The sequence below is a fragment of the Neodiprion virginianus genome, chromosome 2 (genome assembly GCF_021901495.1).
Source record: "Neodiprion virginianus isolate iyNeoVirg1 chromosome 2, iyNeoVirg1.1, whole genome shotgun sequence".
In the NCBI taxonomy this organism is placed as follows: domain Eukaryota; kingdom Metazoa; phylum Arthropoda; class Insecta; order Hymenoptera; family Diprionidae; genus Neodiprion; species Neodiprion virginianus.
This window is the reverse complement of record NC_060878.1, coordinates 10,750,294-10,778,121: the sequence shown is the minus strand read 5'-3', so window position 1 is coordinate 10,778,121 and position 27,828 is coordinate 10,750,294. Positions and strand designations below refer to the sequence as shown.

General features: G+C 36.1%; 3 protein-coding genes across 12 annotated transcripts; 2 read left to right on the top strand and 1 right to left on the bottom strand.

Moving 5' to 3' along the window:
• Positions 1-288: 288 nt before the first annotated feature.
• Positions 289-10,439, bottom strand: LOC124297939 (WW domain-binding protein 2). Of its 4 annotated transcripts, none has more exons than XR_006906686.1 (7): positions 10,231-10,429; positions 8,276-8,610; positions 7,800-7,952; positions 6,648-6,860; positions 1,866-1,951; positions 878-1,699; positions 289-600 (listed from the first exon to the last, which is right to left on the bottom strand). XR_006906686.1 is itself a non-coding variant. In XM_046749402.1 (6 exons), the coding sequence occupies exons 1-6, from the start codon at positions 10,284-10,286 to the stop codon at positions 1,652-1,654; spliced, it is 891 nt and encodes a 296-aa protein (XP_046605358.1). In that variant the 5' UTR covers positions 10,287-10,429; the 3' UTR covers positions 289-1,651. The 4 variants fall into 4 exon arrangements, 2 of the variants coding, with proteins under 2 accessions (XP_046605358.1, XP_046605357.1); XR_006906687.1 differs by having other exon boundaries at positions 1,449-1,699; XM_046749402.1 differs by having other exon boundaries at positions 289-1,699.
• Positions 10,440-12,610: 2,171 nt separating this feature from the next.
• On the top strand, positions 12,611-25,127 carry LOC124297931 (UDP-glucosyltransferase 2-like). 6 transcript variants are annotated; one of them, XM_046749377.1, is made up of 7 exons: positions 12,611-12,905; positions 13,817-14,053; positions 14,230-14,622; positions 15,635-15,857; positions 16,070-16,289; positions 16,902-17,132; positions 25,103-25,127. In XM_046749377.1, exons 1-7 carry the CDS (start codon positions 12,666-12,668, stop codon positions 25,110-25,112), a joined length of 1,554 nt encoding a protein of 517 aa, XP_046605333.1. In that variant the 5' UTR covers positions 12,611-12,665; the 3' UTR covers positions 25,113-25,127. The 6 variants fall into 6 exon arrangements, with proteins under 6 accessions (XP_046605333.1, XP_046605331.1, XP_046605330.1 ...); XM_046749375.1 differs by having other exon boundaries at positions 16,902-17,191; positions 25,103-25,113; XM_046749374.1 differs by lacking the exon at positions 25,103-25,127 and having other exon boundaries at positions 16,902-17,420.
• On the top strand, positions 19,052-25,940 carry LOC124297930 (UDP-glucosyltransferase 2-like). 2 transcript variants are annotated; one of them, XM_046749372.1, is made up of 7 exons: positions 19,052-19,360; positions 22,112-22,348; positions 22,525-22,917; positions 24,084-24,306; positions 24,519-24,738; positions 24,896-24,973; positions 25,354-25,940. In XM_046749372.1, exons 1-7 carry the CDS (start codon positions 19,121-19,123, stop codon positions 25,631-25,633), a joined length of 1,671 nt encoding a protein of 556 aa, XP_046605328.1. In that variant the 5' UTR covers positions 19,052-19,120; the 3' UTR covers positions 25,634-25,940. The 2 variants fall into 2 exon arrangements, with proteins under 2 accessions (XP_046605328.1, XP_046605329.1); XM_046749373.1 differs by lacking the exon at positions 24,896-24,973 and having other exon boundaries at positions 19,054-19,360.
• The last annotated feature ends 1,888 nt before the right edge of the window (positions 25,941-27,828 follow it).

The following is a 27,828-nucleotide window of genomic DNA, read 5'->3' as shown; positions in this document are numbered from 1 at the left end:
TTTGCGCGAATGATAGTGAATGCAACAATATCCCTACTACATGATAGCAATGAATCTGGGTAACTTATAATTAGAATGACACAAACTAAGATATCATAATTTGTAAAACAGGTTCTCATAATCAGAACATTTGAAAGGATCAAACTCTGATACTTTTAAACTGATTCTAATGTTTTTGGGCTAATATTTTTGCCTGCCAGATCATCAAATATGGTCTAAAAAACATACAAAAAATACAGAAAATCTCGAGGCAAATTGTTCATATCTTAGGTTGCGTCATTCGAATTCTTTCAGAATCATTTCTATAACAAGACGGCGTTTCATCAGTTTATCCCAACATTAAATGTTTTTTTTTTCTTTCTTCCTACTCACCCAAATTTTAATTCTGACAGTGCGGTCTACTCATCCTTAAGCAAACAAGAAAGTAAATGTTACAGGCGCAAAAGTATTGAAAATTACATCGCAGCTCCAAGGATTGCATTGCTAATTTGACGCAGTCAGTCTACATCTTCAACTTTATACAGTAGAAACCCTCCGAGCCTCTTTCACAAATAAATGTTTCATCTATGTATCCAGTCAGATATGTCGGAGTGTGCAGAACTGCAAAATATACAAATTAACATCACGTAACAATAAATTTTTTTAAAAGTAAAAATAACACTAGCAGGAAAGCTTTCTTAGTTTCTAAATTATGTACAAATCACAGATTCTTTAATACCTTCTAAAATATAAGATTCGATATTTAAATACACCGGCAGCTCACATTTTTTTTTTTTTTTTTTTTTTTAACCCATAGAAACGGTTATTCAACAAAACCCCCAAATATATTATAAGAAGATAGAAAATTTCATGTGAAATGTATTAGATATTTTGTTACCTCTGAAATCACGCTTCAAGTTTGTAATTTAAAAAATCAATTTTGATAATTCCGCAAATCCGAACATCCAGAGAATTTCTACTGTGATAAGCGAAGCTCGATACGAATGCTGTGAATGTTTAATAAATAAGCGTTTAGAATCGTATGGACTCTACAAATGCGTATATGTTAATACCTATGTGCATATAATATATTGTTTTTCTTTTTTTTTTCTTTTTTTTTTATTACTATACACAATGTTTTGATCGCTAATTTTATCAGATAATCAAATAACATTAGTATGTTAGCGGTATTATATTGCATTACTAAGATATACAGATTTATACATCTTCACATATATTATAATATAATATGTATGATTAAAAATTTACAGAGAATTTACATTTCCCAAATCATACGGAAAATACTCAACATAATATATTTATTGAACATTTATAATAGTTTATTAAAAACGGTGCGATAAATTTGCTGCTTTTAAAATGGAAAAGTATGAAGATGAATAAAGGTAAAATAAGGAGCATCAAAGTAAAAAGTTATTTCGTTCCACTCATTTATACATGCGTATAATTACCGATATTCAGGATTAACATGGAGCACAATACAATCTGGAATAACAACACGATTGTTTAATGCGTGATGTGTTAAATTAGAATTTTATATATCCAACGGTGCTAGGTATCGGAATGTGTGTGCTTGTTTCGGATAAAGCACGACTTTGAAAGCTCTTTATTAGTACAGAAATCGTGGCGAATGATCCCTCACTAAAAACGCGTCTCACTGTTCTTTCTTATCCGTTGCCTGTTGGTAACTCGGGGGGCTTTCCTAAAAATATGAGTATTGTAATTGAAAAAAATTAACAAATCGACTCTAGTTGTTCGACTATTCATCGATGTGAAATAACACGTCAGAAATTACCAGAAAAAAAATTAAATCATCATGAAATCTGCGCTTGTTCTGAAATCTAGAGGTTTGATATAAAAATACTTACGTAGTAAGCGGGTGGTGGAACGTAAGCGCATTGAGGCCTATTTGGATCATAGTACGCGCTTTGCGCAGCCTCCGCAGCTTTTGCATCTATGGAAAAAATATAGGTATTATATTAATACAAACAACTCACTCCACAGATGATATTTGGGGATGAAAGGGCTGTAATGTCTGAATCGAAATTTAGGAAAAGAGTAAAAAAGTTTTTAAAAAGTCAGTCGCAGTGTGTTACTTGTGCCAATGAAGGTAAACGCCAGTTAAACAACATCCTCGATATGTAGGGGAAATAATTTTGAGCAAATATGACCGACACAAACAAAGATATCAAGAATTGGCGAAAATGTTTTTTGACAAGAACGTTGGAATTGATTTAATTCTGGTGTTTTATGGCGGATACGATAAGTCTAAAAACATTATAATCGGATAAAAGATAACCGAGTTCGTTTATTTTGAACGTTTGTATTATAAATCTTTCCTTCAAATTATTTATAACTCAGCATGTTTTATCCAAATTGGCTCAGTTTTATTTCTATTACATAGTAGAGAGATGGTTTTATACGCGTTCGCTATCATCAACACTAGTAAAATTGCAGTGTATACGTTTCTCTTTATTTTTTCCCAAAATTTTATTCACACGACACTGCCAATTCATCCTTAATGTAATTTAAAATTAGGTGAATTACAAATTTCTACAGATCACTCACAAGGATATGCTTTGGGTACCACAGTTTTTGTTTGTTGAGGCATAGCGTGTTAGCTTTGAAAACTTAGAAATTATGCCACAGGCTTTATTACCAGTAATAAATGTTTATATGAAGTTTCCTTCGTACCGATTCATACTGAGTCAGCTCTTAGGACAATCGTGCGAGAATTATTCCATGCATGCATCAGGTATATTTACGAGTATCATTTACCGGAAGGATATTCAGAAATTATTGAACCCGGATTATTTTTAACTAGCAAGGGTTAAGAGGCTAATAAATTAGAATTTGTCGTTACAAATTACAGGATTTGATTAACTTGGCAAAACTGATTTGCAAAAACTCAGCGGTAATAAACTGTGATAAATCTAACTCGTTTCAATAATAAAGTGATTTAACGGATACAATGTTCAACACTAATGCACTGGCAAACAGGAAAATTCTTCACTCTTCCAGAAGTTCGCGAGCAGTTATGCAAATCAGGCGAATAAAACGTGTTACGACGTCATAACAAGTCAACATTTAATTCACGAGTTATTTACACGACAGAGCACTGCACAAAATGGAAAAATATTTTTCACATATGAACAAAGTTTTCGATACTGTATTCAACTTGAGGATTCAACTCCTAATTTCCGTGTCTTTAAATGTTTTCAAATAATGCAGCAATAATGCCACCTGTTCCTTTATAACAAAGCTTGCGTAATAAATTTGATCAATGCTACATGGAGCTATGTTGGAACGTTACGCGGAAGCCATGAGATAATAACTGAGCTGAGAGAGTGAAAGCAAATCTTATGCCGGATCAGCTGAAAAACTATTATGCAATGGCGTTGAGTAATGTGAGGCAAGCTTAAGTGTAGGAGGTATATTACTTTCTCTACATTACTAAAGACCTCAATACATTGATGTTCACTTCTGATTTGCATGGATGCATACTTGAGTTCCAATTTTTTTTTTTTTTTTATTTCCATCAAAACTTCACTGTCAATGTTTACCGAAAGTTATGGAATTCCATGCATATGACGGTGTTTCGTTTGGAATAGAAAAAAACTAAAGAGATATCCTTCCACGAGAAATTTTCGTGTTCAAACGAAACATCGTAATGCCCTTGTTAATTTAAATGTGGGGTAGATTCAGTCAAAGAAAAAACACAAATGTTTTTACCGAAACTATAAATTGCGGTACAACTTGACTTGTTTCTGTAAAATATACTCACCTTCGAACGAGAACCCCTCGGAATAAAAGGTAACAGGTTTCGGATGCTATAAATTATTGTTAACCAAGAAGAGAATTTATGGGAAAACTCGATGAATTGCGAATTTTTAAAAGCTTTTTCAAGTTCCAACATCTTTGCGCTGTGAGATTTGCAGTTATGTTCAGATTCAACCCGATAGAAAAAAAAAAAAAAAAAGAAAGAAGAATTGGTTTGCGCAACCAGTAATATTTTTATTTCGAGGGTTTGCCGTTTTAAAGTGAGCATCTCCTTTGTCAGCTTTAGTACCTGATTGCAGGATTATGAAATTTTAAAGATGAAACGTTGAAAAATGTTTTTTCCAGTGAGTATATACGTCCGCAACAATGCGAGCGATTGTTCGTACGTAGAAAAATGAACGAAGTACTTGAGAAATGAAATATTTTTATGTTAACAGAAACATTTTTGCGGCTTTCGAAGTGATGCACAAAGAATAATTGTATGCGCGATTTAATTTTTTCGTGTTAAACGGTGATACTTAGTAATTTCCAGACTTGATTAACGATGTATGCTGTTGAAAGGGACAAATAAAAACAGCAATTGATGTACAACATTTATATTTTAATTATTGGTTTTCGTAAAGCTATGACATTATATGACAACATACAACAGCATTATTAAAACATTTCAGTAAATACTATCAGGATTTAAGAATATCAGAAGTATAATTAAAAACGATTTCTGAAGTGATTCTTTTTTTATGTAAAGAAAAATGAAATATTGGAATATATAGATAAGGCCCCAAAAATGTTTATTTGCAAAGTATATCATTCTGAGGTGCGGAATTTATAAAAAGTAGCTTACGATTTATGTGAAAATATAATAAATATCAAGCAGTAAGAGTATTATATTCAATACTGCTGACAGTCTAATTCTCAGTCACACGAAAAATTAAAAAATCCAAAATAAAAATCATCGAAATGATACCAATCGAGTTTTAGTACAATTTAGATAGAAATATTGATGCCAAATTACAAAATTGAAATACGAATATAAATTGATCTAAAATCTAATTTACGTACTTGTAATAACTATAGTTATAATAATAATAATAATAATAATATGGCCCCGTGATTAGATTACCGATTATAGAAAAGTTTGAATACAGTATTTTTATGGAAAAATTTGAAAGGAACTCCTGATGCCAAATGTCTTCATGGGAGGGGGAAAAAAAAAAGCAATAAAACCAGCCTAATCTCTGATCAATGGTTATTCATTGGAAAATTATGACACAAGCGACTGATCGATATTTGTTACAGGTAAAAAAAAACGACAATCTTTGCCAAGGCTAAACCGAAATTCATTAACCAATTCCAAAAACAGACTTATCTGGTTGGTATTGAAACGAGACAATTTATTGTGTTATATTCTTTTTCAGAAAAATGGATCAGGCGAGCGATCAATGAATGTACAACATAATCAAATCACTGATCGTAAATCGATCACTAATCATGAAATGAAAGTCAACAAACAGAAATGACGAATACCACAAAACATGTCACTTTTCGTAGTAGTTAGACACGTAGGCAAAGTCTCTATTTCATTTTAATCGCTAGATTGGCTTCGTAGCTGCCTTACTATTTCTCGTGATACATTTCGCCGAACTCTAGATTTTAGAATAGATTTCGAGGTTCTAAACCTGCATATTCTTTATTTATTTGTAATAAAACCGAATAACGCTATAAAGTTATTTTAGAAGTTACGGCGGTTGTTAAGAATAAATCCACAGTAAAATCTGCATTAAAAGGTAGAAAATGAGTAAAAATCATTAAAATAATCTCCAGAAATGTTGTTTGCGCCACTGATAGTGAGCACAAGTGAAATGCTATCTGTATGATGGAAAAATAAATAAAAAATGAACTGGAGCTATTTTGAATAAAACCAACTCAGACGTCAATGATTTGAGAAATGATTTTATAACCAGAACGTTCAGTCACGCAACTTGGGTTATATTTATCAGATTTTAATATTTCTGGACTTATTTCTATCACGACAAAGATCTCCAAAGATCACCTGAAACTTTTTTTTACCGGCAGTTGTCTCTTGATTAGATAACAATAGCCTTATGCAAGTACGATACAACAATTAGATTCACACGTTATAATTATAGCATCGATAATTATATGTGCTGTAAAATTTTTTGAATGTTTACGAGACAAGTTATGGGGATTTGGTTGGTGAGTAAAGTGAGCCCAAAAGTGTTAGAATCGGATCAAAAACACTAAAATTTAATCATTTTAAACGTTGTAACATTAAAAGTTTTTTTTTTAATTCCTGATCCCTATGTTTTACCTCGTTTTCTAAATTTTAATTCAGAGGTTCCAGCTGATTTTATCCTTAATGTGCTCAGCTGAATTCCATCAATTTGTGATAAATTCTATGATAACCGAACTGACGATTACGATAAGAAATGACCGAAGCTTTACATTGATTTTAAGAAATGACTTGTTACTGTTAAAATTGAACTTCTGTTAGAGTTCCAAAGGCCAGAGCGATCTTTGACATGTGATTATTCGGAGCCTAAACTCGCTGAATAAGAATGATTTACAGATTGTAATAAGCACGGATATTACCATGAACTCGGTGCAATTCTAGTAGGGCTTTGGCTTCTGGTAAATACCGGCTGTGCCGTAATATCCTCCTTGCTGATTTTGTGGATTTTGAGGATATTGCGAATATTGGGGTGGATTCTGGGAGTATTGGGGCGGATTTTGCACATACTGAGCTGGATTCGGATGATATTGGGGTGGATTTTGGGAATATTGAGAAAACTGGGGTGGGATTGGCTGATAATTATTGTAACTAGGCTGTCCGTAACTTGGATACGCACCTCCTTGAGACATTGATTGCGGATTGTAGCCTGGGTTCGCCCATCCCGGAGCTCCGTTAGATTGAGGCTGACCCCAGTTGCTTGGTTGCGCCGAATTCCCCCAAGCACTTGGCTGTGGCTGCTGTTGCGCAGCTCCGCCGCTGGCGTAACCTTGATAAGGACCATTGATGCCGGGATACGGTGGCGGAGAGTCCGTCATGTATACGCCATTTGCTGCGTAATAGCACAATGGTATTAATATACTTGCAAAATTATGAGCAAAGAATTCATGTTAACAATCAGCAACAAGGAGTCAGAAATAGATTGCTGAAAATTCAACATTTTTTTATCGACACAATGTTTTGAAAGTTGATCGAGTTTCATGAATAAACATATTTAATCCCATTGATTCATTTGTCCTAAAAGTTTATGAGCACTGAGAAATATTGTAGTCTATTTAATTTAAATAAATATATGGAATATAGTCAGGTTGGTTAAAAACGTGATGGAACGAAGGCTTATAAAGTGAAGCTGATCACGTTAAATACAATTTCAAAGCACTGAAATCTAGAAAAAAACTTTACAAACGTTAGAGAAATTACATTGTTCTATTTTTCTAGTAAAAAATCGATATAGATGTCAGATTCTGATAGCAAGTAGCTGGTTTTATTTAGTCTATGATTCAATACGATTTTGTACAATCGTTATAATTCACAGAGAATAAACTTTTATTTTAGCAAAAAACAGGGAAAAGTTGTTATTGCTTATTATTTGTTTATGTAATCTGCCACAGCTGTGCATATATTGCATCAAATTATTGAGAAAGACACAGAAAGGTTCAAGTCTCGTGAAAAAAGGATTCTATTCATTAGTGTCAGAGGTTGAATATCATAATGTTAACATAACAATGTGAAAAATCTGATAAGTTATACTTTAAAGTTTGAATAGAGCAGCGCGTAATCATTATGTTAGCGTAAATCGTAAAAAGTAATATCAAAGTTGAGAAATATTATTATCTTAATGTACAATGCTTTGTTACATGAACAATAACAATGCAGACTTTGACTTTGTTAAATTCTGTGAAATTTCACATTTCCATGTTTTTCCAGGAAGTTGAAATCCTGTATCTATAACAAATTTCGCATTAAGTGCAAGCTTGAGAAGAATTTTCACCTGGTGGTTGTTCGGGGAAAACATTTGTCGGAGGTTGCCAGCCGTAATATCCACCTGGCGCAGCTTGATACGCTGGCGGAGGTGCGGCGTACCAGTCAGAAGTTGGCGGTTGATATGGTGGAGGTGCATCGAAACCAGGACCATTGCGATTTGCTGAAAAATTTGAACATATATGTTGGTATAATTAGTGAAATTTTTACATTATCCAAACTGATTTTCCATTTTTTGTCCTTGCTCTATGTACAAAGCAGATTCTAGATGAGAAAAGTAAGTGAAATGAAATGGTTAAGGTGTCTAACACTTTGAGGAAATAGAATTAAAGGTAGTAGAATGAATCCGTGATGTGGAGTGATACTCGTAATTGATTATTGTTGATTCGATATTAATTCATTGTGATGTCGGAAACTGTGTTCTGACCGGTTTCAAATTTAAGATTTGTACAAGGTTTGCAAAGTGGGAACGATTGGATTACTGACCCATAGAAGCAGCCCTTAACATTGCTTGTCCAAACTCGATTGCTCCACCGTTTTTGAAGTGAAGTTTAAATTTGCATTCGCCAGTCCAATTGCCATTCGGTTGAGCTCGACATTTTCCTTTTATGTAATTAGCGCCGAACATTGGTTGTTCTAGTTCCACGTCGCTCAATGTGATGAAAGGAAAGCTGAATGATTGCATTCTTTCTTTTTGGTCCTTTGCGTTGAAAATCATACGGTGTGTAGTTAAGAAAAGTCTGCCTCGTTTTGATCCGATAAACTCAGGTTGATCCTGTCCATGAAATTCCATCATGACATTGTCAGAAAAGAGAAGAATACTGCAACAGAGAATTTAACGATTCAGATATATGGAAAAATATTGAGCTTATTATCGAGTGAATTTTTGAATGGTTTCAATGATGAACCTTAAAATATAAGACAATACTTTTATTTGAGGAAGTTCTTATAAAGCCAGAAAATTAGCTCAATTTATTCATCATAGGGATTTCTTGTAAATGCCTGAAAATTTTTTTTACATATAAATATCTCCAAACTGGATGAAACTAAATTTTGTGTAAATAACGTACAGAAGATGTTGATTGAAAATCACAATTGAGAATTACAATTGTACGATAAAGGGTAAGATTTATTGATTGATTTTTAGCAAATTTGTGGGAATCTGGTCGGCAAGAGCAATGAGGGAAAAAAAAAACAAAAAACATTAGAATCTTATTAAAAAAAAATATATTGTAATCATTTCGAATGTTTTAATTATGAAATTTTTTCTCAATCAATTATTGATACGGTAGCTTGTGTTATTCGAATTTGCTTGGATTAATTTCTATTACATAGGGCTGTTGTTTCATTCATGCTCAACGTGATCGACACAAATAACAGTGCTGGAGATTGAATAGTTTTTTTCTTTCCATTCCCTAACTTTTGATTCAGATTCTACAGCTCATTCATCCTTAATGACTCTTATAACCTTCAGACCGAACACAAACATTTACTAGCATCAAACAAACTAACTGATAAGTGGCTGATCTAGTAATGAAAGAGAAATATATCACATTCTTAGAGTATAAATTTTTACGATGAACGTAAACTCGCTTCTGATTCAACACTATTAAATCTCGATTAATTTCTTTCATATTCTCCGGCGATTTCATAAGGATGACGTTGATAAGACTAACATAACGAAACATCGAATAAAGATTGGCATGTTTCACTTACTGAGCTCAGTGTGCATTGAATATCGTAAATGAAAGATGCCATGAATGTTTACAGCCTTTTTGCTATAAATCAACTGCTACAAGAGGAAAATGTATGCATTGGAACATTTGAGATAAAGTTATTATCACGATGCGTAGTTTAGTATGTAATAAAATGATAATTTTTCTCCTCTTCTACAAATAACCATCTTACTTTCAAATAAAAAATTAACTGGTCAGATTCTGTTTGCATAGGTATTGCATATTCAAACACTATTTTATCATATGTAAAGTATCATCCTTGTTTCCAAAAATGTAGTTTCGTTGGCTATTAGCAAAGTGCGCGACTCTTCAATATTAAATAATATCCCCCGAGTAACTAAATTCTTCATTAAGTTTGTGACACATAAGGAAAGATAGAACATAGATGTGTCATAATGAGGTTTTAACACTAATTGAATAGAACGAGAAAACAGAATTAAGCAATTACACAGTTGTGGCTAGTTTCAAATTTGCGGTTTGTTTGATCACGAGTATATATAACAATATTCTGAAAGTATGAATATGCAATAATAAAAAAGAGAAAAAGACAAAGGAATAATTTTTTAGATATGAGGCGGCGATTTGACATAGAGATATTGCGCCTTTAGTTAGAAAAGTCATTGCGAGAATATTCGACAGATAAATTCCGTGGTAGGCACATGCATGGTCTTGTTCATTTTTTAAAGCCTTGTATCCATGACTTACCATTCGCCGGAATGTATGAGGACCCCCCCGTTAGCATGAGCTGTGTTTAGAGACATTTTTCGACAATTTCAGCTCTTGTCAAGTCGCAAAAAAGTTACACGAACTTCGATGTTCCTATCACGCAATCAGCTGATCAACGATTTGTTGGATAGGCCGACAGTCAGCTTCGAGTAGTGCTCGCCGATTCGCTGTGATCGCTGTGATCACACGTGATCCAAGTGTCAAGCCATACTTTGAGTGCGTTCCGAAATTATCTGGCAGCACTAAAAACTCCCTAGAACAGAGGCAGAGCTACGTACAAACTTGCGAGCGCAAAAGAGATAAAGCATTATTGATACCAATACAAGCTATATTCGGAACGCACCTTGAATCTAAGAATCTCGTATGAACATATGATATTGGAGGTAGCCTCGCGTGTATAGACAGTATGGCGGAGGAATGAGATAGAGCAGTTATGGTATGTACAGCCTGTCTCTCTCACCCTAGAACCTAATTGGCCGACATGTTTTCTCTCAGGCAGTCAAATACAGAGTGAGAGAGACGGATTGTCTAGGGTAACCCGGGAACATGTGACTCGCCCTCATGCGTAGCTACCTCCAGTAGTAACTAGTAAGGCATATGCTCTGGCAACACGCTGTAGGATTCTCTGTGTTGCCAACATGACTGTCCAGTGTAAAAAATTAGCCGTGTCAGACTCATTGTCCCGAAGTATACACCCGCGTAAGCCTGCAACGGGGCCTCTATCAGGACGTCCGCACTCGTTCGCTACCGAAATCTAACTACCCAAATCTGCGCGCTCGAGGTTATCAGAGCCTCAAGCGGCACCCGCCTGCCCTCTGGTTTTGAGCGCCGAAACTACAGACTAATCAAGAGGCACTACACCTTAAGCTACATTGAACACACTAGGCGTGAACATATGATATGACTCTGTTGTTATGAGTTTGTTGACTTTATTAGTTGACAATATACATGTTGAGTGGTTCATGAATAAAAAAATTGTTATGATATATCGATTGCGAGATCTCAAAATCTAATCCATTCAATCTCCAGATAATAATTAAATTCATTTCAAACTTTTCCATTACTGTAGAATGTTTTTTTATCAATGAGAATAACTCGTTTGTGACCCATGAACACTCTGAAACTTTGTCATCTTTCGATGAGTGGAATTCTTTAGCTTCGTAAAAAATTTGGACCATGATCGATCGTAGATATCAAGAACAAGGCCAGTTTTGGTATGGTAACTGGTTGCTTTTTTCACTATGAAAAACTACTGTTTTTTAATTAAGTCACTATGTGTCCCCTTTCATCACTAAACGATCACTTTTGTCACATTCTTCATCCGAAACAATTAGCTTCCTGTTTACATTCTGTATTATATAACTGGAGTTTCAGTTTTGAAATTTTTTACCTCCCCGAGGTTACAATCTTGGTTGCTCTTAAGGGCTCTTTTAGTTCAAGTCTAAGTGCCGTGCCATGTAACTGTTTTCCATTGAAAATGCACGTAAAAAATCATTTTCAGGAACCGTTCAGAAAGAATATTTGTATTCCAAGGCCGTGTGATGCTCATTGGAACAATCCCGTTTCTGAGATTTGGAAAAAATCTATGCTTCAATAATCCTTTTTTTTTTGTTGATATTCTGTCGCGAATTTTTTCTCCAAACCCTATTTTGAAACTCATGTTAGCTAATCTGATAATCGTTATCGCACATATCACTTTAAGACTCTTTTATGCCTTACATTGATATCAAAGTTAAATTCGTAAAGTAAAGTAAAGTTTGACAAAGATTTACATACTCACTCTTTTAATTCCAATAGTCGCAGTCATGAGAATTCAGTTGGTTGTCTAGTATTTTTTTAACGTCAACTTTGATTTTGGAGAAAAAAGGAGGGAGAGGAAGTGAAACAGTCGAAAAAATGTCAACTGAAGCAAACTAATTGAGAGAGTGAAAGTGGCGGTTTATTATGAAACGCCGATGTGAACTTTTAAAAAATATTCCAGTAGCTTAACTTTTTTCATTCCAATTTACCGTTTTGAATTTTGATTCATACGGAGAATTCATATTCTTTTAATGAAATCCAACTTAATTATTGTCTTGAACTTTTACTATGATTCTGTTACGTCATTTAGTTCTTCACTCGACTGTATACTGATTCTTTCTTATCGCACCGAGGAATTTCGCCTATAAGACAGACTTGGTATTGGTAAGAGTACACAAATATCCAAGTGGACATTGAACTACACGTATTTAACAAATATGACAAAAGTGAATGGTTCGTAACGTAGCTTGCAACATAAAAAGAAGATTGTATATGTAATTAGCGGTTCAAACTATTTTAAATCAGTCTTCACAGACTCACAGTTCAGCTTGTATAGTGGCAGAGGACGATTCTGAATCTGTTTATAGTTCGTGTTCGCCTACGTCAGTTGAAAGATGGATCGCTCGTTCTACAGTTCCGTGATAATTGGACTCTTCGTAATTTCATGCAACGCACCTGTTGCATCGACTCTGAATATTTTGGGGATATCAACGCTACCCTCGAATTCTCACCACATTTGGTTTTCCGAACTCATGAGAGGCTTGGCGCGAAATGGGCACAATATTTACGCTCTTGGTCTCCGTGAGACAAAGTTTGACCAAGATGAAGGAACGCAGAATCGAACTCAATCTTTCGTGAGTTATCGCTTGTTACGTTGGAAAAAAGTCTTCAATTTTTTTTGTCGAGTCCAGGGATTAGAGAATATTTAACACGCTTTCCAAGTACTAAGTTTACAAAACTTGGTCTCGAATTTCTTAATACGATTCCAAGTTGTTATTTATCTGCCCGGGGGTAAAAAAGATTTGAAAAATCATTGGTGGGGAGAAGATTAAAGTCAATGTTTCTGAAGAAATATCTGAAAAATTTTGGCGAGGTAATTATAAACTCTGGCTATCTTAGATTTGATGCTGATTACTTTCACGTAATCGGAACACTTTTGGAGGTTTTAATGAAAATTTTAGGATGTTTCCAAAGTTCCAATGAAGAAATTGAGATTCAAGGTGACTTTCGTCTGGAAATTAAAATTGAAAATACTTCTACAGATATTTCAAAAATCAATTGACGAAACGGAGAAATGATGAAATTAATTCAGAGATTAGGAGGGAAGTTTTTGAGTGATACTGTAGAGGAAGTTCTGGAACATTTGGTAAGGTCCTATTTTTTGCAATTTTCATGAGAATCTGTGCCAGTATCTGAGAACCATTCATAAAATCTCAACAAAATCTCTGAAAGTGTTCGAATTACGTAAAAGTAATCGGAGTGTAATGAAAGACGATGATATGTTCGTAAGGCTTTTTCAAAACTTGTCAGAATTATCACAATCACGCAGAATTTTGTTACGATATTGTCGAAAATGTACTTTCATGAAAAATAATTTTAGTCCCTCGAGATGTCATTCGTGGAATTATAATTTTGTAGCCTTTCAACCCAAGATTCGTGGTTAATATATTGACTGACAAAAATTAAGAAATTTCAAACGAATAATTGCAAAAACTTAAATAGACTTGCAGATAGTAATTTGGTTGACTTTTGTTTATAATGACAGGTATTCGAGAGCGTTATAGACGATTTTCACAGAAGCCCCGTGTTTTCCCCGGTAGAATGGTTACGATTAAGTGTAACGGAGATTTCGTGGCTGAACCACGAAATCGGTAACGACATGTGTGAACGGCAAATGGCGACCGACGGAGCCAAGAGGGCCTTAGAAATGGTCAGACAAACGAGGATCGACGTCATAGTTCAGGACTTGACGTATGGCCAGTGTTTTTACGGGATGTGGGAGGTAGAGTAAAACGCCTTCGGACTAAACGCGAATCTAGGAAGATTCAACTACGAATCCAGTCAAAAGACTTGAAAAAATGAATCGTGACTTCGCGTCCCGCTTGTGATTCAAAAATCGCCACGCTTATTGAATGGCAGTGAACTAACTCCTCCCTTTTGTCCGTTCCGGTGTTTCAGATTGCTCAAGGAAATCCAGCTATAGTTGGATTCACACCATTCGGCGCACCTAATTGGGTAAAAGACGTTGTGGGGGGCAATAATTGGCCAGCAATCAGGACCTTTCCTTATTTCCGGCAAACTCAGCCCTTCAGTATTTGGGAGAAGGCAATGAATTTTTTTTACTACGAGCTTGACGACCTCTTACGCCACTTCTACTACATGCCAAGACAGCAGGAACTCGCTGAGAAATTCATTGGCAGAAAGATGACCAGATCGGTCAGCGAAATCGAGAAAAACGTCAGCATCATGCTGACGAACAGCTACGCGGTTTTAGATCCGGCAGCATTTTCACCTCCGAACGTAATCGAAGTCGGTGGATTGCACATCAAGGATTCGAAACCACTGCCTCAGGTAAATATCGAACAGCTTCAGGCAGGTGAAAAGAGAGCAAATGCTGTGAGTAAAACGGTTCGCTTGTCTGTTTGTTGACGCAAAATTGGAGGATCGCCCAATCGATTTTGACAGAATTTTTGCCAACGTGTGCTCATGTTTTTGGAAGTAAAAAAGGGTGCACAGTTGTCTGAAAAGCCTCGAGTTTTCTTGTCGCATAAAACATTTGAATCTAGCTCAAAAACTGCTACTTTCATAAATGAGTTTATGATTAATTCACGAAATGCTGGACTGATTCTCACCGAAGTTTTATCAATTATAAGTGTTGATATTTTTCTTGCCTTATTCTTGGAATCAAACAAATTCACTGAGACACTGTTTTCCAATACGTTGGCATCGTTAAGTATTTAGTTTTACAACATTACATCGGTATTAATCATGATCAACAAATAGCATCTGTTTCAGAGAATTTGTAGAAAACAGTCTTGTCAATTCCTATACTTCCAGTCACGTATTAATTTTTCTAGGTTTGACGGCTCTTCTTTATTTTCCATTTTCTCGTTTCGATGGATTTCTTAAATAAATTTCTTCGAAAATTGTACCATGCTTGTTTCACTTGTTTATTCTTTTTGAAAGTACTGATTAATTGGAATGTTCTTTTTCCATCTGAAAATTTATAAGCCGATTAAAATGTGCAAAAAGCTGCTTATCTTCGCCATTTTACCGTTTCAGCAAGAAGGTTTTTCTACATTTCGCTAGATTCGAGTAGCAAGTTCCATTTTATAATAAATTATTGTGAATATTTATGAAAGGACATCTTTTCAGTTATTGTCTGGGAAACTAATCTATTCTACGAAACATTGATACCAAGTGAATTTCAAATGATTGAGAATTTTAAGTTCACTTTTTTGCCACATCCTATAAAAATTAGATAGTTTCTGCGACTCATTTTTGTTCCGTAAATTGTATATTCATTACACTGAAACTGCAAGCTTCAAGCTTGATGTCCTTTAATGTTTTATATTTAAACCAGGATATTCGAAAATTTCTCGACGATGCGGAACACGGCGCAATTGTAATATCATTCGGATCTAATATACAAAGCAGCACCTTGGAATCGGACAAAATAAAAATAATTCTAGCTGCGCTAGGTCAGCTGAAGCAGCATGTTTTATGGAAATTTGAGGCCACTGACTTGCCGGGCAGGCCAAAAAACGTGATGATAAGAAAGTGGCTGCCACAGAACGACGTTTTGGGTGAGTAATCAAATGTTCCGGGCGATTTATCGACCAAATTCGGTCGTCTGCTTTTGTCGCTTGTACGTTATTCATTGATTGAAATTTGAATTTCCCTTGTCCGAAATTTCGTTGAAAGTTTTGAACGGAACAATGCCAAAACGTTTGCCGTGTAACATATGAAGCCGAAATCGTAGGACTGAAATGTCATTGAACAATTTCTTCGCACACAGCTCATCCAAAAGTCCGAGTCCTTTGGTCTCATTCTGGACTTCTCAGCACTCAAGAGGCCGTCTGGTGGGGAGTGCCGCTGGTTGGAACGCCATTTTTTTTGGATCAGCATATGAACATTGACTTACTCGTCAAAAAGGGGGTTGCGTTATCTCTCGACTACGAGTCTCTTACAACTGAAACGATTTTGGAAAGACTAAACAGAGCCATTCATGATCGCAGGTGAGAGATGGCTAAAAAAATTGAGTCACTTTCAGTTTAATGTCGAACTAATTTTTGACCGAGAAACGGCACCCGGTTATTTCGAACATGAATTTTCATTTATCTTTTTGGTCACAAAGCTTGCGTTTTGAATATCTTGCGATTCCTTCATTCAAGAATGCATCGAGTCGACGGAGTGTCAAAACGGCAAAGTAACAAACAGATGTTCGAAATTAATGAGCGAATCAAGTTTCAGTAAGTTTATCAGACAACTATTCACTCGGCGGAGAAAAAGAGATTGAAATTTTGGGAGTGTCGATCGAAGTAATTCAGTGACGAATGATCTGCGACGGGTTACATCAGCGAATGGCTTATGAGATCAAGAGATCGGTAGATGATCCATTCACAGACACAAGAATCTATTTGTTTTTTGAACTCGCACGTATAATATACGCGGTTTTTTTCAGAAAAGAGAAAGAATCGTACAATGCAACTGTAAAAGTAATTGATAACTTAGCTCTTTTATGCAAGTACATCGCTTTGTTTTTTTTTTTGTTTCTCGGTGTTAAGACGACGTTTTCACGCCTACTCACTTTATTCAATAATCAGACACGATGAATAATTTGTTTTCAGCATTTCCCGCCGAATGAAGGAGCTTTCTCGAGAGTACAAGGATAGACCGATGTCCCCCTTGGATTCGGCTGTTTGGCATGTTGAACATGCGTCCCGTCATCCTCGAGGGCCGTTGAGTTCCCCTGGGAAAAATATGAGCCGCATGGAGCTCAATCTCTTCGACGTTTACGCAGTTCTGGCGGTTACCATTCTCGCTATTCTCTGGATTACTCGAAGTTTAGTTAGAGCATCGTTCTACTTATTCCATCTTCGGCAAAGCCGAAAGCTGCACATTGACTAGACTACAATAGGTAAATAATTGAGTCATAATTATTAACAGTTTTACACTGTGATTTGTGTAAATTGGTTTCACTAATCATTCATTTGGACATAGATCTCTTATTTCAATTTCATTGTTTCTGTTTTCCATCACGAGCCCGTTGCTTTTCAATTATCGTGTTCTTTTGTTCATCAAATCGAAAAGTCGTGAGTTCTGGACGAAAGTTTGAACTTTAACCTTGATCGGTCATTAACTGAAGGCAAAAAGGAAAAGAAATATGAGGTGTAGGGTTGAGGTGAAAAGGGATCTACTATCCAAAAATTATATCGTCTTGGAATTCGGAGTAAATTTTTCAAGCCTTTTTTGAGAGATTATCAGCACCGCAAAACGTGTCACCGTGCGAAACGGATGACGTTATTGTCATTGGCTCTGTTTTCTGTTGTTTATGAGTTCCAATAAACAATAATAATATCATTTTAGCTCACTTTACGTACTTTTGTAACGAAAAAAAATCCTAATCGAATTCAATGACTGGCATCCGGAATATAAATTTCCAAAACTCTCCCACGTTTTTAGCTGCCTGGTTTTTACCCCTTGAACGAAAATTGTGATAAGTCCGAGTGAGAAAAAGTCACAACTATGTTGCTTTGTAACTAGTTCCTTATATAACTTTCTGAACATGAAAATCGAATTGAAAATGTGTTTTACAAAGTTTCAGAGATGAATGTTCAGGTTGAAATCTAAAACGATTCAACTAAATTTCAATCGCGCTATGTTAGTTATCACTCAACTTTTCAAAGTTCATAATTGCATTATAGGTGTTTTGATTAAAGTAATTACTGCTATTGCCGACATCTTCGGGTAATTTGTTACGTAATCTATCCTGAAAAACATTGCTGTTTTATGTGTAAAATAAATGGTATTGCGAACGATTGAATTAGACGGTGAAAGTGCAAAATCGTACTTACAGATGTCAAAATTTATTATTCAGCCAATCTTTATGCAAAATTACGCCATTACTTTTATGCAGAAGGAAAAACAAAAAAACAAAAATAATGGTGGAGGGTACATATTTAGCAGAAATTAAGCAAATTTCAAACGATTTCGATTCAAAAAACGTGACTCTGTGATTCAAAACAGTAAACTAAAAAATTTTATCGATCCAATAAGAGTAAGAAGGGCAATTTGTTCATCTTTGTTAATTTGATCAGTTGGAAATTTTTAAATAATTCAAGTTTTTTTCATTCGTGTATACCGTTTTTGATTCTCTTTTGTATAAAGAGATTTTTTTTTCATACCATTCAACTCAATCGATTTGACTTTGACTTCTTCAACCACAGCTGAACTCCTAATTGCTTTATTGTAGACAGTTTATTTTAAACTCGGTGTAAAAACTGATAAACTTTTATTGCAAAAGAATTTTGCTTAAAAAATGCGTAGACGTCAACAAAATCACTTTTGTTGGGACAGACTGACTTTGAGAATTATTCAGGGTCTGCAATTATCAATGACAGTAAACAGTTTCCAAAAATACTCACATGATAAAAAGTTTACATGTATATATTACCGCGATAAAACGAATCTGCTGCACACATTAATAAAATTATACTTTGAGCGAGTACGAATGATTGCGTAAGTGTGCATTAATGTATCTCGTAAGAACACAGACGTGCGAATGCACAATTTTTCGCCGTCGGCTATGAGAAGTTATTTGCATTCTCGACTCGCCTATCACGTCTCGTTCGTATTAGTGAGAGTGTGAATATAGGTATGCAAGCAGAAGTGGAATCGCTTACAGTGCATGGCGTGTGCGAATTGAATGATTAAAATAGATGGGTCAAAAAATTGCTGCTGCCCGACGAGCCGAGACGATTCGAGGTCGAGCATATTGCAGTATCAGTTTGCAGTCCTTACAGAAGAGCGGATCCGTTAGTTCGTGTTCGCCTACGTCAGTTGAAAGATGGATCGCTCGTTCTACAGTTCCGTGATAATTGGACTCTTCGTAATTTCATGCAACGCACCTGTTGCATCGACTCTGAATATTTTGGGGATATCAACGCTACCCTCGAATTCTCACCACATTTGGTTTTCCGAACTCATGAGAGGCTTGGCGCGAAATGGGCACAATATTTACGCGCTTGGTCTCCGCGAGACAAAGTTTGACCAAGATGAAGGAACGCAGAATCGAACTCAATCTTTCGTGAGTTATCGCTTGTTACGTTGGAAAAAAGTCTTCAATTTTTTTTGTCGAGTCCAGGGATTAGAGAATATTTAACACGCTTTCCGAGTACTGAGTTTACAAAACTTGGTCTCGACTTTCTTAATACGATTCCAAGTTGTTATTTATCTGCCCGGGGGTAAAAAAGATTTGAAAAATCATTGGTGGGGAGAAGATTAAAGGCAATGTTTCTGAAGAAATATCTGAAAAATTTTGGCGAAGTAATTATAAACTCTGGCTATCTTAGATTTGATGCTGATTACTTTCACGTAAACGGAACACTTTTGGAGATTTTAATAAAAATCTTAGGATGTTTCCAAAGTTCTAATAAAGAAACTGAGATTCTAGGTGAGTTTCGTTTGGAAATAAAAATTGAAATTACTTCTACAAATATTTCAAAAATCCATTACCAAAACAGAAAAATGATGAAACGAAATCAGAGATGGGCTGTCCGTAAACCATGTATTTACTTTGAGTAGGGTCGAATGAGCGGCGGGGGGGGGGGGCGATGCAAGGCTACGCTGACAATGAGTTACATGGTCACCGAGGGAAGGGCCAGTCTGCGATACGTGGTTTTATAATAGACCGAGAGCTAGCCACCAAATCGGTCATGTGGCTTCAGCAGTAATAAAACTCCATTAGATACTTACCACAATAACCTTTTCGGATAATCTTCGTGCTGACAGGCCGTGGGCGGTGGATGCGGATGTAGTGGAGTGGGGAAAAAAAATTTTTAAAATGTGGGCTCAGCGACTTTAATTTTTATCGCAAACAGTCACTCTGTACTCCCAATGCACCCAAAAAAAAAAAGCTCATTTTCTAACGAAATCCAACGATTTCAATAATTTTTTTCAATACGTTCCCACCAATATTTTTGCATGGCTATTTTTTGGGGGCTTACATATTAATTAAACTCGCGTCAGAAGAAAACCCAATACTGCTGAGCCCACATTAAAATTATTATTATTTTCTCAATTGTAATTAACGCTGTCAACCCTTTCCGCCCAACCGATTGATTTGAAATTTTTTTTTGGGTGCATTGGGAGTACAGAGTGACTCTTTGCGATAAAAATTAAAGTTGCTGAGCCCACATTTTTTTAATTTTTTTTTTTTTGCCGACTCCCCTACACCCGCACCCATCGCCCACGGGCCTGCCAGCACGAAGATTATCCGAAAAGGTTATTCAGGTAAGTATCTAACGGAGTTTTATTACTGCTGAAGCCACATGACCGATTTTGTCGCTAGCTCTGAGACTATAACCCATGCATTCTGATTAGTATCTGACTGAAACGTGATTCTCAACCGACACCGTAACCGAAATCGAAACTTGGTATGGTTAAGTTAAAGATTAGTTGAATTTTCATTACACCCTGAAATCTAGTGTTTTTTCTAGCTTTGTAACAGATCATTCGATCGGGTTAAATAAAGAAAAACTACAATTTATTAAGACACCACTTTATTTTTGAAATACAATGTAGGTACAAAATTTTCAACACGAAAATCATAAAACTACAACTTATATCAATTTTTAAGTTTTCAATGATGAACCAATTAACAACAGAAAAAGCAAACAAAATTCTTGAAAATACTCACCACTGTTTTCACAGAATCAGAGACACACCTAACGATTAAACGCCGGCTGGCGAACTGAGGTTATGCTCAACAAGCGGTGTAGACTGTACGAGGAAATCCGTTTCTCGAACATACCCGAGAATGCCCGACACGACACGAACGTCGGTTTCGGCCACAAATTGGCTGAAATCGAAGCTGCCGCCACCCTCACGGAAAAAAAACCACAACTTGGGTGTAAATTCGTACCCCCAACTCCTAGATAATGCTAATTTCCCATAAGAAGAAAGTTAGAGGTACGAACTTACACCCAAGTTGGAGTTTTTTTCCGTCAGGGCGAAATTAGCATTTTTTGCCGAAAGTGGTAGAAACCGGAACCGCAACTTCGGTCGGTATTTAATTTTCATTCGGTTTTTCGCGCGCAATATTTTCTCTTTGGCAGTCACGGGTTTCAACCACGTGCTGAAACTAAGCTTGATTATTACCAAAAAGTCGAATCCAAATCTTTTCCCGTTAATAATGGTTTGAAAGCGTGGCTGGTTCCGGCCATTTGTTCTAACGGATGTTTCGAGTAATAAAAATTTGAAAAAAAAACTGCTTGTGTATTCATTTGTGAATGTACAAAATTTGTTTTTAAATGGGCGGGGGGGGGGGGGGGGGGGGGGGTGGTAGTGGTGGCTCAAAAGTGTCCAAAATAGAGCTACGTAGTTTACTGATAATTCCTTAGGAGGGAAATTTCTCAGCGGTATTTTGGAAAAAGTACCGAAACAATAAGTTCCTATTTTTTGCAGTTTTCGTAAAAATCTGTGCCAGTATCTGAGAAGCAATCATACAATTTTCATAAAATCTCTGAAAGTATTTAAACTCCGTGAAAGTAAACGAAAGAATATAATGAGAAGTCGTAAGAAGTTCATGAGACTTTTCCAAAGTTTGTCGGAATAATTAAAATCGTTTCGCAATTTGGTGAAACCATGTCGGAAATATTTTTTCATCGCAAATGTTTTAGCCCATCAAGATGATGTGCGTACCGTTATAATTTTCCGGCATTTCATCTCTGCATTACTGGTTAATATATGGACCGATAAAATCAACAAAATGTTGAACGGATAATTGCAAAAAGTTGAGATACTGATGCGGTATAAAACTTTTGTTTTTTAATGACAGGTGTTCGAGCACGTTATGGACAATTTTCTCAAAAGCCAAGACTTTTCCCCAGTAGAATGGTTACAAGTAAGTGTGACGCAAATGGCGTGGCTGATCCACGAAATCGGTAACGACATGTGTGAACGGCAAATGGCGACCGACGGAGCCAAGAAGGCCTTAGAAATGGTCAGACACACGAAGATCGACGTCATAGTTCAGGACTTGACGTATGGCCAGTGTTTTTACGGGATGTGGGAGGTAGAGTAAAACGCCTTCAGACTAAACGCGAATCTAGGAAGATTCAACTACTAATCCAGTCAAAAGACTTGAAAATATGAATCGTAAATTCGAGTCCCGCTTGTGATTCAAAAACCTCCACGCTTATTGAATGGCAGTGAACCAACTCCTCCCTTTTGTCCGTTCCGGTGTTTCAGATTGTTCAAGGAAATCCAGCTATAGTTGGATTCACACCATTCGGCGCACCTAATTGGGTAAAAGACGTTGTGGGGGGCAATAATTGGCCAGCAATCAGGACCTTTCCTTATTTCGGGAAAACTCAGCCCTTCAGTATTTGGGAGAGGACAATGAATTTTTTTTACTACGAGATTGACGACCTCTTACGCCACTTCTACTACATGCCAAGACAGCAGGAACTCGCTGAGAAATTCATTGGCAGAAAGATGACCAGATCGGTCAGCGAAATCGAGAAAAACGTCAGCATCATGCTGACGAACAGCTACGCGGTTTTAGATCCGGCAGCATTTTCACCTCCGAACGTAATCGAAGTCGGTGGATTGCACATCAAGGATTCGAAACCACTGCCTCAGGTAAATATTGAACAGCTTCAGGCAGGTAAAAAGAGAGCTAAAGCTGTGAGTAAAACGGTTCGATTTTCTGTTTGTCGGGGAAAAATTGGAGGATCGCTTAATCGATTTTGACAGAATTTTTGCCAACCTGTGCTCATGTTTTTGGAAGTAAAATAGGGTGCACAGTTGTCTGAAAGGCCTCAAGTTTTCTTGTTACGTAAAATATTTGAATGTGGCGCAAAAACTGCTACTTTTATAAATGAGTTTGTGATGAATTCACGAACTGCTGGACTGATTTTCAACGAAGTTTTATCAATTATAAGTGTTGTTGTTTTTCTTGCCATATTACGGGGATCAAACAAGGTCATTGAGACACTTTTTCCAATATGCTGCCATTGTTAAGTATTTCATTTCACAAAATTGCACCGATATAGATCATGATCAACAAAGAGTAATATTGAATAGAGAGCTGAAAATACGAAATCTGTTTCAGCGACTTTGTGCAAAATAGTTTCGTAAATTCTAATACTTCCACTTACTTATCTCTTCTTAATTTATTGCTATGTATACTTCACTTTTGCAATGGCATTAATTTTTTTAGGTTTGACAGCTCTGGATTTATTTTCCACTTTCTCCTCTCGATGGATTTCTCAAATAAATGTCTTTAGGAACCGTACTATGCCTGGTTTACTTGTTGATTAGTCTTAAAAGGAGTGATAAATTGTAATATTCTCGTTCCGTCCAGAAATGTATACATTGATTAAAATGTGCACAGTTACTTCTGTTTGCCATTTTACCGATCGAGCAAGCAAGTTTTTATACATTTTGTTTGATTCCAAGAGTAATTCTCCAAGAGTAAATATAGAAAGTATTTCTGAAGGAAAATCTGATTAATTGCTGCGTAGATTATCACCTCGGAGTTGATATTTATAGTAACGTTGTAACATAAACAAAATGTGGACATAAAATTCATTCTCTCTAATAATATCGAAGGTTCTAGAAAATAGCAATACCAAATGAATTTCAACTGACAAATTATACTAAATTTCCACTTAATTTTTTGTGCTATATCCTATGAAAGTTGGGTAGTTCCAGCGGCTCATTCGTATTCCATAAAATTTATACTCGTTACACTGACATTGCAAGCTTCAACCTTGATGTCTTTTAATATTTTATGTTTTAACCAGGATATTCGGAAATTTCTCGACGATGCGGAACACGGCGCAATTGTAATATCATTTGGATCTAATATACAAAGCAGCACCTTGGGATCGGACAAAATAAAAATAATTCTAGCTGCGCTAGGTCAGCTGAAGCAGCATGTTTTATGGAAATTTGAGGCCACTGACTTGCCGGGCAGGCCAAAAAACGTGATGATAAGAAAGTGGCTGCCACAGAACGACGTTTTGGGTGAGTAATCAAATGTTACGGGCGATTTATCGACCAAATTCGGTCGTCTGATTTTGTCGCTTATACGTTATTCATTGATTGAAATTTTAATTTCCCTTGTCCGAAATTTCGTTGAAAGTTTTGAACGGAACAATGCCAAAACGTTTGCCGTGTAACATATGAAGCCGAAATCGTAGGACCGAAATGTCATTGAACAATTTCTTCGCACACAGCTCATCCAAAAGTCCGAGTCCTTTGGTCTCATTCTGGACTTCTCAGCACTCAAGAGGCCGTCTGGTGGGGAGTGCCGCTGGTTGGAATGCCATTTTACGTGGATCAGTACATGAACATTGATTTACTCGTCAAAAAGGGGGTTGCGTTATCTCTCGACTACGAGTCCCTTACAACTGAAACGATTTTGGAAAGACTAAACAGAGCCATTCATGATCACAGGTGAGGGATGGCTGAAAAAAATTGAGTCACTTTCAGTTTAATGTCGAACTGATTTTTGACCGAGAAACGGCACCCGGTTATTTCGAACATGAATTTTCATGTATCTTTTTGGTCACAAAGCTTGCGTTTTAAATATCTTGCGATTCCTTCATTCAAGAATGCATCGAGTCGACGGAGTGTCAAAACGGCAAAGTAACAAACAGACGTTCGAAATTAATGAGCGAATCAAGTTTCAGTAAGTTTATCAGACAACTATTCACTCGGCGGAGAAAATGAGATTGAAATTTTGGGAGGGTAGATCGAAGTAATTCAGTGACGAATGATCTGAGACGGGTTACATCAGCGAATGGCTTATGAGATCAAGAGATCGGTAGATGATCTATTCACAGACACAAGAATCTATTTTTTTTTTTTGAAATCGCATGTATAATATACGCGGTTTTCTTAAAAAAAGAGAAAGAATCGTACAATGCAACTGTAAAAGTAATTGATAACTTAGCTCTTTTATGCAAGTACATCGCTTTGTTTTTTTTTTTGTTTCTCGGTGTTAAGACGACGTTTTCAGGCCTACTCACTTGATTCAATAATCAGACACGATGAATAATTTGTTCTCAGCATTTCCCGCCGAATGAAGGAGCTTTCTCGAGAGTACAAGGATAGGCCGATGTCCCCCTTGGATTCGGCTGTTTGGCACGTTGAACATGCGTCCCGTCATCCTCGAGGGCCGTTGAGTTCCCCTGGGAAAAATATGAGCCGCATGGAGCTCAATCTCTTCGACGTTTACGCAGTTCTGGCGGTTACTATTCTCGCTATTCTCTGGATTACTCGAAGATTAGTTAGAGCATCGTTCAATTTATTCCGTCTTCGGCGAAGCCAAAAACTGCACAGCAGCTAGACAACAGTAAAAAAAAAAAATAATAGTCATAATTTTTAACAGTTTTACACTGTCACATAATAAAATCAGTTTCAGTTATTATACATTCAATTTGTTTTTCGATTTCCTTACACCTGAGTGATACAAGTAAAACTGATTCTGATTCAATAATTTTGGAGTGTACATTTGCACTTCGTTTCATACATTTATAACTAGTTAGTGGTCAGATATGCGAAATGATCCACCCCTACACATAATACAAAAAATGAGATTCATATAAGTCATGCGTGCTGAGTTTATAATGAAATAAATGTACATCAGAAGATCACGACCACAATATTCCCAAACCTCGTAAACGTTGCGCAGAAATTTTACAAGATACCTTTCGTCGGGGAATTTACAGTTCTTGGTACAAATTCACGTGTAGGTCAATACTGGCGTTCAACTGACGATGCAACAGAGCGCATTGCGTTTATCTCTCGTTAATTTACGGAGGATCACCCGTCATGGGTTACATTGGCCCAAGATAAACGGGTATTACTATTTATTATTACTATTGTCAACCAACATTCCACCGACAATCGATAATCGTGGCTTTCTATTTCTACAAGCGTTACCGGCCAACATGCTTGCCACTAGAACCTTATCTGGAGCCGGAAAGGGTGTTTGGTGAATTACAGAGCTCTGTAAAAAATTGACACGCTAATCAACGCACAGGCAACTATAATCCAATCACCAACTTTCCAACAATACCCATGGTTCGCCTAGTTTGTTACCAAAATTTTTGTTTCATAACATATTTACAATATTCATGATGTACGTACCATTTCTCATTCAACAATAACTATCAGATCTTGAATCATGATATTTTCGACAGTCTGAAAAGTAATCGAACTGAATTTCAAACTTCTATGCGTGCCAGAAATGAAGAACAATTTTTTCTTCCGAGGGCCGTTAGATAATGTTTCGCAAATCATTGCTTTTTTTCATGTAAAATAAAACGTCGTAATAGTGAACGTATTAAATTTTCGCAAGCTCAAAATGTAGCTTGAGGCGTAATCTTTTTTCATTTGATTCCATTTTTTTTTTATTTGTTTTTTTTTACAAAAATATTTTACTCGACGAAAATTTAATCTTTTTATTACAGAATGTATGGCGCTCGTTTTACGAGAGTAGACGTGAATTGTTGCCAACCATCGGAAAGGTTTACGGACTTAGGCAGCTGGCCGTGTATGCATGATCGCTCAGATTGTAGCTTTTAAGGAGGAGTAGAGGATACCGATTCATTGCCGATAAACTTCCCCATCAGCCAAGTGACAATCCAATTTTAGCATCTACTTCTCTCGATATCAAATAAAACATTGTTGACTTGAATTTTTCTCGTTTACAAGTTTACCGTAAGTACTTTGTGCATGTCTTTGTGTTTTCGATTAAATATAAGTACAATTTATAAAAAAAAAAAAAATGTAGACCAAAACTTCATGCGTATTATTAGGTATACAATATATTACAAAACAAACTTTGAAATTCGTGAGTTTAATACTTCTCATTCAATAATCGTTTTATGCAGTGTTCCTCCTTCGGTATCGTTCTTTATTTTCTAATCATACCAAAGTGAGACTAATTACGGCACGAGGTATCCGAATCAGTACACAAGAGAGAAAAGTGAAGTTTCCCGAACCCCTTTCGGTATTTCCACTCCAGACTTTCTTTCTTTCTTTTTTTTTTTATTTATCTAACAACTTTTTTCACTTTTCATCGCTTTGTTGAAAAGAGAACTGTTGCTTTGGGCTAGAATGGCTATTACTGATTTCAAGATAATCTTGCGTTTCTAGAGGTTACACGGACTCAATTATCTCCTAAACGGTTGTAGATAGGATCTGAAATTTTCAGAGTTTTACTCGGCTACTGGGCAGGATGAAAACTTCTCGTTCTTTGTGTTTGAAATAAAATGTAAGACTAAGAAGTATTATTTTTTAACACTTCGACGTTGTCTCCCGGGAAATTATATTCATTGCTCGTTTATCGTAACGGATGAAACACCAGTGGCCAGATTTCTGTATTCTTGATTTTAAAACCTATCCGAAACGTGTTGTTATCGCGCGAGCATATTAATTTTTCGAAAATCTGGATGCAATGGATTAATACCTAAAAATGTCGTATAATAGAAAAAAATAATTTAAATACTTTTTATCCGGCAATTTTACTGTCACTGA